Source organism: Phocoena phocoena, chromosome 1 (genome assembly GCF_963924675.1).
Source record: "Phocoena phocoena chromosome 1, mPhoPho1.1, whole genome shotgun sequence".
NCBI lineage: Eukaryota > Metazoa > Chordata > Mammalia > Artiodactyla > Phocoenidae > Phocoena > Phocoena phocoena.
In genome coordinates this window covers 16,806,388-16,820,852 of record NC_089219.1, presented here as the reverse complement: position 1 = coordinate 16,820,852, position 14,465 = coordinate 16,806,388, and the positions used below count along the sequence as shown (strand labels likewise).

At 59.3% G+C, this 14,465-nt stretch overlaps 1 protein-coding gene across 1 annotated transcript in view; it reads left to right on the top strand.

Moving 5' to 3' along the window:
• HSPG2 (heparan sulfate proteoglycan 2) overlaps positions 1-14,465 on the top strand; it is a 100,874-nt gene that overhangs the window by 85,387 nt on the left and 1,022 nt on the right. Inside the window, exons 71-96 of the mRNA XM_065874608.1 lie at positions 13-153; positions 483-617; positions 870-1,051; positions 1,588-1,783; positions 2,034-2,213; positions 2,507-2,767; positions 4,206-4,410; positions 4,952-5,049; positions 5,471-5,737; positions 6,477-6,586; positions 6,789-6,936; positions 7,019-7,135; positions 7,792-7,903; positions 8,662-8,806; positions 8,889-8,988; positions 9,117-9,226; positions 9,351-9,459; positions 10,026-10,124; positions 10,513-10,734; positions 11,025-11,269; positions 11,618-11,789; positions 11,884-12,006; positions 12,093-12,149; positions 13,975-14,050; positions 14,133-14,211; positions 14,338-14,408. Coding sequence (XP_065730680.1) covers positions 13-153; positions 483-617; positions 870-1,051; positions 1,588-1,783; positions 2,034-2,213; positions 2,507-2,767; positions 4,206-4,410; positions 4,952-5,049; positions 5,471-5,737; positions 6,477-6,586; positions 6,789-6,936; positions 7,019-7,135; positions 7,792-7,903; positions 8,662-8,806; positions 8,889-8,988; positions 9,117-9,226; positions 9,351-9,459; positions 10,026-10,124; positions 10,513-10,734; positions 11,025-11,269; positions 11,618-11,789; positions 11,884-12,006; positions 12,093-12,149; positions 13,975-14,050; positions 14,133-14,211; positions 14,338-14,408 — 3,760 coding nt within the window. The remainder of the gene's footprint in view (positions 1-12; positions 154-482; positions 618-869; positions 1,052-1,587; positions 1,784-2,033; positions 2,214-2,506; positions 2,768-4,205; positions 4,411-4,951; positions 5,050-5,470; positions 5,738-6,476; positions 6,587-6,788; positions 6,937-7,018; positions 7,136-7,791; positions 7,904-8,661; positions 8,807-8,888; positions 8,989-9,116; positions 9,227-9,350; positions 9,460-10,025; positions 10,125-10,512; positions 10,735-11,024; positions 11,270-11,617; positions 11,790-11,883; positions 12,007-12,092; positions 12,150-13,974; positions 14,051-14,132; positions 14,212-14,337; positions 14,409-14,465) is intronic.

Genomic DNA, 14,465 nt, shown 5'->3' with positions numbered 1-14,465 from the left:
GTCCTCCCCCAGGCCTTAGGAGCCCTGTCATCTCTATCGACCCGCCCAGCAGCACCGTGCGGCAGGGCCAAGATGCCAGCTTCAAGTGCCTCATCCATGATGGGGCAGCCCCCATCAGCCTTGAGTGGAAGACTCGGAACCCGGAGCTGGAGGGTGAGCCGGGGGGGTGGGGGGCTGGAGGCGGGTGTGAATGCACGAGGCTCACCACTGGCGGCTGGGCAGAGCCGACCGTGGCACCAAACTTTCTGTGTGACCCCGGGTAAAGCCCTTCCCCTCTGGGGACTTGGTGTCCCTATCTGGATGGTGAGAGGGCTGGACCCAGGAGTCTCCAAGGACTTGTTTATCAACCATCTGTGACCCTGTGAGCTGGATACACCCAGACTGGAGGGGTCGGGGCCATGGGGCACTGGTGTGCCTACTGGCAGTGCCAAGGCAGGAGGACACCCTCACTGACCACACCCTCCTTGATGCCAACCCCGCAGACAATGTCCACATCAGCCCCAACGGCTCCATCATCACCATCGTGGGCACCCGGCCCAGCAACCACGGTGCCTACCGCTGCGTGGCCTCCAATGCCTATGGTGTGGCCCAGAGTGTCGTGAACCTCAGCGTGCACGGTGAGGGCCTTCAACCCCGTGGGCTCTGACTTCGTGTTTCCAGCCCTGATTCCGAGCTCAGAACCTCCAGGCTTAAATCCAGCCTCTGCCACTGCCTCCCTCTTGGGCCTTCTCCCTCTCTGAGCCTCGGTCTCTACACAGGTGCAGTGGGGAGACTAGTGCCCACTGGCAGTTACTGGTAAGGGGGCTGTGACAGAGCACGTGACCAGCAGAGCCCTGCATGTGTATCAGTGGTGTCATTCCTCTGGGCAGGGCCCCCTACAGTGTCTGTGCTCCCCGAGAGCCCCGTGCGGGTGAAAGTGGGAAAGGCCATCACCCTGGAGTGTGTCAGTGCTGGGGAGCCCCGCCCTTCTGCTCGCTGGACCCGGATCGGTGCCCCCACCAACTTGGAGCAGCGGGCACCTGGGCACGTGGACAGCCACACGGTGCTGCAGGTGATGTCAGCGGGGTCTCATCTCTGGATCTGAGGCCCAGTCAGGGCCCGTTCTTGGGCAGTTGCCTGGAGGAGAGAGTGGTGGATGGACAGATGGGTGATGAATTGGTGAAGAAAGGGAGGGATGAGATAGGTGGATGATGGCTAGATTGGAAGACAGGAAGAAAGAAGGAAGGTGGAAGGAGGAATGGGTAGAAGGATGGGTGGTTGGGTGGGTAGGTGGATGGATGGGTAGATGGGTGGGTAGATGGATGGGTAGATGGATGGGTGGGTGGGTAAATGGGTGGATGAGTGGATAGGTGGATAGATGTATGTATGGATGGATGGATGATGGATGCATGGATGGGTAGATGGGGGGGTGGATGTGTGGATGGATAGACTAATGGGATATCTTGAGTGTGAGCCCTCAAGCAGCCAGTCAAATAGGAAAGCTAAAAACAAAGGGACGGGTAGAAGAAAGAGGTGAAACCAAGCCAGAGGGCTGATGCCAAGGTCCCCCCGCAGTGGCCCGATGACCAACATCCTTGCTTCTTCCAGATTTCATCAGCTAAACCATCAGATGCAGGCGTCTACGTCTGCCTAGCTCAGAATGCACTGGGCACAGCGCAGAAGCGAGTGGAAGTAATTGTAGACACGGGCGCTGTGGCCCCAGGGACCCCCCAGGTCCAGGTAGAAGAAGCCGAGCTGACTGTGGAAGCTGGACACACGGCCACCCTGCGCTGCTCAGCCACAGGTGTGGACGGGGGCTGGCACACAGGGCAGACAGAGCAGCGGGCCCTGGGGCCTGAATTTAGACACAAGAGACCTGAAGAGGATGTCATGCTCAGGAAGGGGGCTTTGCTGCTGGCAATCTCCCAGCGATGGCTGAGGTGCCCACTTTGTGCCCCCCATGAAGGAGCAAGCTGACCCAGGTCCCTTCCTGGCCATCCCACCCCCAGCCAGTCCTGGGGCAGCCCACCAACCTCTGCCACCCCACTCCACAGGCAGCCCCACGCCCACCATCCGCTGGTCCAAGCTGCGCTCCCCGCTGCCGTGGCAGCACCAGCTGGAAGGTGACACGCTAATCATCCCACGGGTAGCCCAGCAGGACTCGGGCCAGTACATCTGCAACGCCACTAGCCCTGCCGGGCATGCTGAGGCCACCATCGCCCTGCACGTAGAGAGTAAGGCCCTCATCCACCCTCCTCGCGCTACCCCCTCCGCGCTACATGGAGGTCTGAGCCCCCCAACCAGGCCACACCCTGGACAGAACTCCAGGAAACCTACCTGGAGGGTCACGTGCACCTCAGGCCCCGGAGCCTGCCCTAACCTAAAACCCACGTCCCCTCCTGGGACCTTGGCTTCCCTCATCCCCAGTCCTCTGGGCTCCCCGTTCAGCTTCCCTAGTCCTTTGGCAAGTCACCAGGGCCCAGCACCTGCTCCCATCCTGACCTCTGCTCTGTGTCTCCAACCCCAGGCCCGCCGTATGCCACCACAGTCCCGGAGCACGCCTCGGTGCAGGCAGGGGAGACGGTGCAGCTCCAGTGCCTGGCTCATGGGACGCCCCCACTCACCTTCCAGTGGAGCCGTGTGGGCGGCAGCCTCCCTGGGAGGGCGACCACCAGGAATGAGATGCTGCTCCTTGAGCCTGCGGCCCCTGCGGACTCAGGCCGCTACCGCTGCCAGGTCACCAACAAGGTGGGCTCAGCTGAGGCCTTCGCCCAGGTGCTGGTCCGAGGTGAGCAGCCCCAGCTCAGGCTGGGTAGAATGGAGTCAGCTTTCCTCCAGGCGCTTGTCCGAGCCTTTCACTTACCCCTCAGCTGGTGCCGGAGGACCCCCACCTGGGGCATGAAGACCGCCCCCCCCACTCCCCTAGCTGGAACACCTTCTTTTCCCCCAGGAAGACCCCGGTCACTGTTCTCAGCAACTCTAGCTCTCACTGCTGCATCCCTCCCTTGGCATTGACCTCATACTGCCAGAGGCTATGTTTACATGAGTACCCCAGCCTGCCTCGCCTGCCAGACGGAGGGTGCTCAGGGCAGGGCCTGGACCCAGTCATCTCAGCAGCCCGGGCTTGTCCACCACAGCACCCAGAATGGGCTGCATAAATGCTGGACGGTGACAACAATGAATGCGTGATAGGGCAGCACCCACCCCCGGATGCCCAGGGTTTCAGTGGATCTCCAGAGAATCCCACATCTCCGTGGTCTCCTCAAGAGCCTGGACTGAAGTGAGCCCAGGTCCTGGGTTCAGTGCACAGCCCGATCACTTGATAGTTGTGTGAACTTGGCCAAGTCAGCGAACCTCAAGCCTCACTGTCTTCACCCTGTAAAGCAGAGGGGACAATGCCAGCGCCTAGGCTGACTTAGAAACGGACACATATGTAGAGCCCGTGGCACCTAGTAGGCACTTGGTAAATGGTGATAGTATGCATTTGACCCACCCTCCCATATGTCCCCTGCACCTGGACATTAGGTGCCTTCACCTGGGATCCTCCTATTTTAAATTTATTTATGTATTTATTTGTTCATTTATTTTTGGTTGCGTTGGGTCTTCATTGCTGTACACGGGCTTTCTCTAGTTGCGGCGAGTCGGGGCTACTCTTCATTATGGTGCACGGGCTTCTCTTTGCGGCGGCCTCTCTTGTTGCAGAGCACGGGCTCTAGGCACGCGGGCTTCAGTAGTTGTGTCGCACGGGCTTAGTTGCTCCGCGGCATGTGGGATCTTCCAGGACCAGGGCCTGAACCCGTGTCCCCTGCTTTGGCAGGCGGATTCTTAACCACTGCACCACCAGGGAAGCCCCTCTCCTATTTTAGAACAGAGCCAGGATAGTCTTTGCTCTCCTTCCTTCAGGTGTCTGAATCTTTCTAAGGCCGACCCCTCCCGCTCTCGCCTTGGGCTGCCCTCCCCTCCCGAAGGCCAGGAGCTTCTGGAAGCACAGCCCAGCACTCCACAGGCTCTTATTTGTGTTGATTGAATGACTGCACGAGTGAGCAGATGAATGAATCCGCCAATGAAAGGTCTTCTTTCCCTGGTCAGAGAGGCCAACAGGGGAACGTCCCCTGAATGTTAGGATGGGGGTTTCCTGGGTCCTGGAGGGGCATCGGGGATATCACACACACACACACACACACACACACACACGCACACGCACAACCTCTTACCTGTCCCCGCAGGCCCCTCCGGCTCTCTCCCCGCCACCCCCATCCCAGCAGGATCCGCGCCCACCGTTCAGGTCACGCCTCAGCTGGAGACCAAGAGCATAGGGGCCAGCGTCGAGTTCCACTGTGTCGTGCCCAGCGACCTGGGCACTCAACTCCGCTGGATCAAAGAAGGGGGTCAGCTGCCTCCGGGCCACAGCATACATGATGGGGTGCTCCGGTGAGTGGGGGCAGGGGCAGGACTGAACTTGGGCATCCCAGCCCAAGGCACCCAGTGGGGCTGTTAGAATACCTATCCTACTGGGCTTAGCATAAAACAATGGCCTTGGGCAAGTCACTTCACCTCCCTGAGCCTCAGTGTTCTCAGCTGTGCAGTGGGTTATATGAGACCAGAATGAGACAACCTAAAGCACTTAACGCAGTGCTTAGTATGTGGAAGGCCTTCAGCAACCAGTGGCCCGTGTTTGTATTATTGTGAAAGGGAAGAGAACGAGCTCTGAGGCCAGATACATACATGTGACCCAGATCTCAGCTCTGCTCCTTGATAACTGTGTGATCTGGAACTCTAGACCGCAAGGTCTTGGTCTAAAATGGGTGTGGTGATACTCACCCTGACTTCCTACCTACCTCCCATGGTTTTGGGGAGACTAGACGTTTACATCGTGGGCTGACACTTGACGACTTTTAACTCCCACACAACTGCAAAGTATTCTCACCAATTGTTTTGATTCACTGATGCCTTATTATTTTTTTCTTTACAGAATCCAGAACTTGGACCAGAGCTGCCAAGGGACGTATGTTTGCCAGGCCCATGGACCATGGGGACAGGCCCAGGCCAGTGCCCAGCTTGTTGTCCAAGGTAGGACGGTGGCTTCAGGCTTCTGCTAAGAGCAGGGGACAGAGGTGAAGTGCACAGGGACCACGTTCCCCAAGAAACCCCTTAAATGTGTACAGATAAAGAGAATCATTCGATTGTATCTTGCTTTCGTCTAGCACAGAGTGAGGGGGCTTGACAAATATTGCAAGGGAGGGGGGAAGAAGGGAGATGGGCGGAGCGCTCAGACAAACCGATGAAAATGACTGCGGACGCACAAGTGAGTAAAACGAGTGAACAAAGAGCGAACAAGTGAGCGTGCTGATGAGTGGATGCACGGAAAAGCGAATGAAATGCTGAGTGCCTCGGGCTCCAGTGCTCACCTCTTCTGGGGCAGTCTGCGGCCTCTCTGAGCCCAGGCCTGCAGCAGGCTGGCCTCACTCTGTTCTACCCCATCCTCCCCCAGCTCTGCCCTCTGTGCTCATCAACATCCGGACCTCCGTGCAGACCGTGGTGGTCGGCCATGCCGTGGAGTTCGAGTGCCTGGCCCTGGGTGACCCCAAGCCTCAGGTGACGTGGAGCAAAGTTGGAGGGCGCCTGCGGCCTGGCGTCGTGCAGAGCGGAGGCATCGTCAGGATCGCCCACGTGGAGCTGGCTGACGCAGGACAGTACCGCTGCACCGCCACCAACGCCGCAGGCACCACCCAGTCCCACGTGCTGCTACTCGTGCAAGGTGAAGGCTGGCAGGGAGCTCTGCAGGGCCGGGGAGCGTGCAGGGGCTGCTCTCACGCCGTCTCCTGCCTTACCTGCGCTACTCCTCCTTCCTGCTCTCTTGGGGATTTTCAATTTGGTGTATTTAGGGAGCGGGTTTCATAACAGGCAGGTGCCGCAGGGATAGCAGTGAGTGTTCCTCTGGGGCAGCTGGAACTTGCAGGGAAAAGCTATGCCATGGGGCATCAAGAGGAAATCAGATAAGTAGTCGTCACCTGCTGGAGCTCCTGCTCTGACGAGGAAGACCTACAGCTCAGTCTGCTGGCAGAGACAGCACAAACACAAAACAGACGTAAAAGACAGTAAAACGTGGACAGTGGATGATGCCAGGCAGACACGGTCTGTGTGCTCTTCAGAGGCTATTCTTTTTCACCCCAAGCCCTATCACTTGCCCCAAACTTACCCACACTGCCCTAGTACCCCCTCTTCAGGTCCCCAGAGGGCTGCACAATTTTCCAGCCAGGTGTGTTGAAGAGGCTCGGTCTGTGGAGTCAGTTGAACCTGTCCCTGAGCCCTGGCTCTGCCTGGTTCCACCTGTGCAACCAGGAGTGAACAGCCACAGTTTCCTCATCTGTGAAATGGGGACACAGTGCCTCCCTTCCAGGGATGGCATGAGGATTAAATGAGTCAGGACACAGGCTGGGCTCACAAACGGTTGGTGTCATCAGGTTGATGGCCTGTGTCTCCTCCTCCCCTCTCAGCCTTGCCGCAGATCTCAACGCCCCCAGAGGTCCGTGTGCCCACTGGTTCTTCAGCTGTCTTCCCCTGCATGGCCTCTGGCTACCCCACTCCTGACATCACCTGGAGCAAGGTAAATGCTAGGCAGGAAAACAGCGGGCGTGCCTGAGGGGCAGGGACCAGGTCTTCACCATCTCGGTGCCCCCAGGAGCTGGCCCAGGCTTGGTCCAGAGTATGCGCTCCATGTCTGAGGGTGGGCCCCAGGCGGGGATGGGAGACGGGCCCCGTGGAGGTGTGGGCCAAGGCCGGGGTTCAACGTGCCAGTGTGTTTGCAGCTGGATGGGAACCTGCCGCCCGACAGCCGCCTGGAGAACAACATGCTACTGCTGCCCTCGGTCCAGCCCCAGGACGCGGGCACCTATGTCTGCACCGCCACCAACCGCCAGGGCAAGGTCAAGGCCTTTGCCCATCTGCAGGTGCCAGGTGAGACCACACACCCTGGGATAGGCGGCCCCCTGCCCGCCACCTTGTGGGTGGCGTCTTGAACTGTGCTTTCTGCCCTCAGAGCGGGTGGTGCCCTACTTCACGCAGACCCCCCACTCTTTCCTGCCGCTGCCCACCATCAAGGATGCCTACAGGAAGTTTGAGATCAAGATCACCTTCCGGCCCGACTCAGCCGATGGTGAGCAGGGGAGGAGCTGATTGGGGGTCCCAGGGCTGGGGATCTCCAAAGTCACTGCCATCAGGGTATGAGCCCTGGCAGCCCCCAGTCCTCAGCCTTCCCTGCCCCGGGGGCTCCAGGCCAGCCGGGCCTCCCCCTCTGGCTCATGCCTCCTCTTCTCCATTCCCTCCTCTGTGATACCTGCACCTAAGCCTCCCCCGGTCCCTCTGCCACTGGTGCAGCAACCCCCAGTCCTTCTGTCCCATCTCCCTACTCCTGTCTCTGCTCCTTCCTCCTTTTCCCCATCTCTCACCCTTCCCTCCTCTCTCTCTCTCTCTTTCTCATCTGTCTCCTCCCACCTCTTACGGGTCTCTGACTTTCACTGTCCAGGCCTCCTTCTCTACTCGGGTGAGTCTCCGCCTCCCTCTCCTCCTTCAGGTAGACCCTACAGTGTAAGTGAAGCAAATTCAGCTTCTTTCTAGGAGCTCTCAGCAAGGCCCTTCTATTTAGGGCCCCATCCTGAGAGTGAGACGCCCTGGCTGTGTGGGGTGTGCTGGAGGGAGGGACAGCAGTTAGCGAGGGGAAAGGCTCACAAGCTTGGGCCATTCGTTCCGGGGCTGGGCAGACAGGGAGCCTGTGGCTGGACGGGAGGCCCTAACACAGCTATGCCCGCCCAGGGATGCTGCTGTACAACGGGCAGAAGCGGATCCCAGGGAGCCCCACCAACCTGGCCAACAGGCAGCCCGACTTCATCTCCTTCGGCCTTGTGGGCGGGAGGCCCGAGTTCCGGTGAGACCCTCACCCTCCCGGGTTACAGGGGAAGTGGGGCTGGGGGACTAGATTGCAGGACTTTCCCACCCTGGGCTGAGTTGTACGACGGAGGTTCTGAAGGAAGGAGGAGATGTGGCCGTTACCCTCGGTGACCCCCCGTGCTGCCGGGGTCAGCACAGTGCGCCGGCCGGGTGGCGGAGGAAGCAGCCTCAGACTTGCACGCAGTTGCGGCAGAAATACTCAGCAATGCTGAGTGTGTCCTTCCAGGGTGGGACCGCTGCAGGCCAGAATTCATCCATTCATTTACTCATTCAGCAGTTTTTTGCTGAATACCTACTATGTGCCAGGCACCGATACAAACAAAACAAATCAAGTTCTGGCCCTTGTGGGAATGTATATTCTAGTCGGGGAAGACCAGCCACAAACAAAGGAAAGAGACAAGGTCATCTCAGAGGGAGGAGTGCTCAGACGAACAGTGAGGCCAGGTGCTAGGCTGTAGGGCCTAGAGCCAGGGGCACTTGGAGCCCCGGGGGCTGCTCTGAATAAGCTCCCAGGGAAAGAGTGTAGGAGAAGAAGAACCCCTGGGGAGGGGCAGGGATAGGGTGAGCTGGGGGTGGTGATGGGGCAAGAGCACAAGGCAGGGACGGGAACCGGAGCAGGATGACAGGGAGTGGCGTCGACCCCTTTGCCCAGCCTGGGCTCCCTGCCCAGTCCTTCCTACAAACCCCATATCTGCTCTCTCCTGCCCCGGCCCTCCCTCCCACCCCGTGGAGCAGGTTTGATGCAGGCTCGGGCATGGCCACCATCCGTCACCCCGCACCACTAGCACTGGGCCAGTTCCACACCGTGACCCTGCTGCGCAGCCTCACCCAGGGCTCCCTGATCGTGGGCAGCCTGGCCCCGGTCAACGGCACCTCCCAGGTGAGACCCAGCCCCGTTCCTCTATCCCTAGCCCCTCCCCACCTCCGCTCAGCCTCGCCATTCCTGCCTTACCCCTGTCCAGGGCAAGTTCCAGGGTCTGGACCTGAATGAGGAGCTCTACCTGGGCGGCTACCCCGACTATGGCGCCATCCCCAAGGCAGGGCTGAGCGGCGGCTTCATAGGTGAACCCCCTCCCCACCTTCAGCCCTGGCCGGCAAAGCACCTGGGAGGGCACTGCAGGGCGTGGGTTGGAGCTGGGCAGGCCTCCCAGCACCCCTGACCCGGCCCATCCTGCCTGCCCGCCCCCCAGGCTGCGTCCGGGAGCTGCGCATCCAGGGTGAGGAGATCGTCTTCCACGACCTCAACCTTACAGCGCACGGCATCTCCCACTGCCCCACCTGTCGGGACCGGCCCTGCCAGGTAACCCCACACCGCACACTCCTCCCGGCCTCCCAGGCCGCTGTCCTCAGCCATGGCCGGCCCTGGTGGGGAGTGGGGAAGGGCCGGAGTGTTCTCGGTCTGACTTCCGGGGGCTGCTTTGCAGAACGGGGGCCAGTGCCAGGACTCGGAGAGCAGCAGCTATGTGTGTGTGTGCCCGGCTGGCTTCACCGGGAGCCGCTGTGAGCACTCGCAGGCCCTGCACTGCCACCCAGGTGTGTAGCCCACCCTCTCCATCACTGCCACTCCGGGCTCTTCCCTCTGCCCGTTGCTGCCCCGTCATATCCACCCCAGCTGCTAACCGTACTCACCACACTCTCTCCATCTTTCCCGAGTACTTAACCACTCTTCCCGGATTCTGACCTCCATCACTGCCATCCTAATATCCACCGTGCCTCCCGTCTCTGCTACCCAAGCACTCATCCCCCGTCACTGTACCCGGACACTCCCCCCAGCCCCAATCACTGCTTCCTGGTACCCACCACCTTCCCATCTGTTACCAAGGCACTCACCCCACTACCCACCACCCAGGTACAGTCTTTCAAGAACAAAAGAGTCACTCGTTCACTCCCCCGCTTGCTCTCTCCCTGCCCAGCCCCCTCTGGCCCCACCCTTGCCCGAATCCATTCCCCCTCCCCGGTCACCCGATGCAGCGCTCCCAGGAGTCCCGGCCCTAAGTAGCCAAGGCCCCCGGGGGGCCGTAGTTAGAGTTCTGGCATCAGGACCCCACCGTCTCCCAGGCCACCTCAGTGCCCTCCTCATTGGCCTGTGTGTCCCCCAGAGGCCTGTGGGCCCGACGCCACCTGTGTGAACCGGCCCGACGGCCAAGGCTACACCTGCCGCTGCCACCTGGGCCGCTCGGGGATGAGGTGTGAGGAAGGTAAGTGGAGCTGGGCTTGAGACCCCCAGGGGTCCCAGTAAGGACGGGAGGAGCTGGGTAGGGCATTCTGAGGCCATGACGGGCCCTATGGATGATAAAATTATTCCAGAGCCAGAGGGCCTCAAAGTCACCTGGCCAAGCTTCATGCCCAGCCTGAATCCCGTACACAAGGGCCCCAAAGGGGAAGCCCATCTAATTGGAGATCCAGCCTGGTCTGTAGTGCTGGGGGCAGGGTGCTTCTAGGCTGTTGCAGCCATTGCCCAGCTGATCCCGAGCCTCTAGGACTGGAGAGTGGGGTGGGCAGGGGTCCCAGAGGAAGGCTGCATAGTTGGAGCCCTCCCAGGACTCTGGCATCCCCACTGCCCTGGCTGAGCTGTGGCTGCTGCAGGTGTGACCGTGACCACCCCTTCCCTGTCGGGCGCGGGCTCCTACCTGGCGCTGCCCGCTCTCACCAACACGCACCACGAGCTACGCCTGGACGTTGAGTTTAAGCCACTGGCACCTGACGGGGTCCTGCTGTTCAGCGGGGGAAAGAGCGGGCCTGTGGAGGATTTCGTGTCCCTGGCGATGGTTGGCGGCCACCTGGAGTTCCGCTACGAGTTGGGGTCAGGTGAGCACTGACACCAAATGCAGTTGAGCTGTAGGCACCAAGCTCCTTCCCCCCCTTGGCCCTCCACACCCCCAGGAGGCGGGAGGAATAAATTCTGAAGTCAGACCAACCGGAGTCCCCTGTTCTTCGCGTTCCTCTCTCCGTGTGACCTGAAGCAAGTCTCTGGACCTCTCGGGTTCCTCTGGGACACTGGGAGGCTGAAGGAGGTTCCCCGTCTGCTCAAGTTCCTGTAGGGGGTGGGACAGGGCAGAGGGCCATCCATGTGCCAACCCTGCCGGCGTCCTCCCCAGGGCTGGCCGTTCTGCGGAGCTCCGAGCCCCTGGCCCTGGGCCACTGGCATCGCATGTCTGCAGAGCGTCTCAACAAGGACGGCAGCCTGCGGGTGAACGGCGGGCGCCCTGTGCTGCGCTCCTCACCCGGCAAGAGCCAGGGCCTCAACCTGCACACCCTGCTCTACCTGGGTGGTGTGGAGCCGTCCTTGCAGCTGCCCCTGGCCACCAACGTGAGCGCTCACTTCCGCGGCTGCGTGGGCGAGGTGAGCGACTTCCAGACGGCAAGCGGGGAGGGCGGGGTGATTTCCCTCCGCCTGCAGCCAGCCCAAGGCGCTTGGGATCAGAGCCTCAGTTTCCTCCTCTGTAAAATGGGGATAATTACACCTGCTTTGAAGGTTGTAGTGAGGAGGGACTACACTGATGGATGCTCCTGGCACACAGTAGACCCTCGATTTTGGTCCTTCCCCCCCGACCCTAGAAACCCACGTTACTGCTCAAGTTCCAGCCTGGGTTTCCAGCTACCCTCTGCTGCAGTCTTCTCTCTGCTGGTACACCCATGCTTCAGCCTCCTCCTGCCTTCTTCGAGTCCCTTGGTGTCCCTATGCCCACAGGTGTCAGTGAATGGAAAGCGGCTGGACCTCACCTACAGCTTCCTGGGCAGCCGGGGCGTCGGGCAGTGCTACGACAGCTCCCCGTGTGAGCGCCAGCCTTGCCGCAATGGCGCCACGTGCATGCCCGCCGGCGAATACGAGTTCCAGTGCCTGTGTCGAGACGGTTTCAAAGGCGAGGGAGCCCGGCCAGGCGCTGGGAGGGAGGGATGGGGGGTGGTCAGTGGCCGCTCCAGCCCACGCCCACTCGCCTCTTCCCTGGCCCACAGGAGACCTCTGTGAGCACGAGGAGAACCCCTGCCAGCTCCGTGAGCCCTGTCTGCATGGGGGTACCTGCCAGGGCACCCGCTGCCTCTGTCGCCCTGGCTTCTCTGGCCCTCGCTGCCAACAAGGTAACTGCCCCGGCTTCTCTCCACCTCCCCCTTGGGGCGCTGGGGCCTGACACAGCCCACCGACTGGACCCTGCGTCTCCCCACAGGCTCTGCACATGGCATAGCGGAGTCCGACTGGCATCTTGAAGGCAGTGGGGGCAACGGTACGTACCTGCCGTGACCAGCCAGAGGAGCTGAGCAGGCTTGTCCCTCCCAGCCCCTCTTCCAATGACCCCACCCTCCATCTTGGTCTCTGAATACAACAAGCCCAGGTGAGAGGCTCCCTGGGCACAGAGAGACAGAATAAGAAGAGCACAGCCGCACAGAGCTGGGTCCTGCCCTGTGCTCACTGCCTAGTGACTTTGGGCAGGCCTTTGAACCACTTTCACTTCTGTACCCTCCTCTGTATTCGTGCATTCCCGCAACAGACATGCACGTGTGCCCATCCTTGCCCTGGGAGCAGTAAATATAAGATGCGTAAGGCAGGACCCTTATTCTCAAGGATTCCACAATCTGTTTAAAAGCAATGATAATGATTTGTAAAAATGAATACTTATTGAACATTTACAGGCCCTGTGCTAACTGCGTTATAGATACACATCTTATTTATCGCTAATATAATAGGAGAGGTAGTGGCATAGTGGATAAGAGCCTGGGTTCAAATCCTAGCTCTACCACTTACTAGCTGTGTGACTTGGGTGACTCACTTAACCTCTCTGTGCTTCAGTTTCCTCACGTATAAAATAGAAAGAAGTAACATCCTTCCACAAGGCTTTGGATAAAATTTTGCGTGAGAGTAAAATTCTTTAATGTATTTTAAATGCTTAGAACAATGTCTGGTCCAGAGTGGGCACAGAATGTTAGCTTTTGTTAATATTATAGCAAAGACATAGGGTTGTTACAAGGATCCAGTTAAAAATTATGTTTGTAGCTGGATGTGAAACTTCCTGCATGGTGACCGGCAGATAGTAGGTGCTTGGTAACTGTTAGCTGCGAACTTCATCAGTTGGTGGAGGGTGGCGAAGTGTCGCCTACCCTGGTAGCTGCCAGGCCCCAGGGGCCAGCACTGGTGTGGGATGGCTTTGAGCAGGTAGGGTTGGGGATGTTATAGCCACACACGCAGTGTGGACGATGCAGCCGAAAGGTCTGGGTTGCCATCCAGGTTTCCCACTTCCTAGGCAAGTCACTCATCCCCGAACCTGTCTTCCCGTCTGTAAGATGGAGGGATTACAAAGGTTCAGAACCGTTTATGTGCCACTGACCTAGATGACCAGCTGCCCCAGTTTGCTCAGGACTGAGGGGCTTCTGGGGATGTGGGACTTTCAGAGCTAAAACCAGGACAGGACCTGGCAAATAGAGATGGTTGATCACCCTACCTGGACCCTACTGACTGCATAGAATGAAATACATAGGATTTCAAAGGGAATCAATTGTTCTGAAAGAAGGTTATCAAAATAATTTGAAGTTTTTTGCATCTTTATTAACGCATTAAATACAAGATCTAGCGTTAGGGTTAGGGTTAGGGTTAGGGTTAGGGTTAGGGTTTAGGGTTAGGGTTAGGGTTAGGGTTAGGGTTAGGGTTAGGGTTTAGGGTTAGGGTTAGGGTTAGGGTTAGGGTCGTTAGTCCCAACAGCTACCACAGTTGCAATAAGCGTAAACAATGTTTTGAAGTATTTGCAGCAACTGTAATGCAATGAGGAAATCTTGCACAGGCCCTGCTCCTCCTCAGTGTGTTGCCTGCCTGCGTAACTAAAGGAACTGCTAACCTTCAGGGAGAAGAGAGCAAGGCTAGAACTGTAATGTTTTCCAAGCCAAGTTCACAGGCCTCTGAATTCTGCCCCCAGCCCCCTTGGGTCTCCAGGGACTGCAGGTTCAGAGCCCTGCAGTAGTACAGGTCGGGGTGGAGGTGGGGGTCAAGGGCACCGATGCGGGATGGATATTCCATGCGGGTGAGCAGGTGTCCCAGCATCGCCCCCACTCCCCCGACAGATGCCCCCGGGCAGTACGGAGCCTACTTCTACGATGACGGCTTCCTCGCCCTCCCTGGCCGCATCTTCTCCAGGAGGTGAGAAGAGAGTCTGTGGGCCCAGGGTGGGGGACGGGAATCTGGGGCTTCTGCCCTCTCACCCACTTCCCCCGCACCACAGTCACCCTGAGGTGCCCGAGACCATCGAGCTGGAGGTTCAGACCAGCACGGCCAGCGGCCTCCTGCTCTGGCAGGGCGTGGTAAGTGTGGACGTCCCGCCCAGGATCTCAGGGTTCCCAGCCCCCTGGTGGCCACAGGAGTGGGAGAGAGGAAGGAGGAGGCCACAGCTGTGGGTAGCCCCCAGGAACCCTGTGCTTCTCTGGCAGGAGGTGGGAGAGTCCGGCCGAGGCAAGGACTTCATCAGTCTTGGGCTTCAGGATGGGCACCTTGTCTTCAGGTGGGTCCTGGCACCCGACCCTTCCTCTCCCTTCCCTCAGCCCCCTGACCCTTCAGT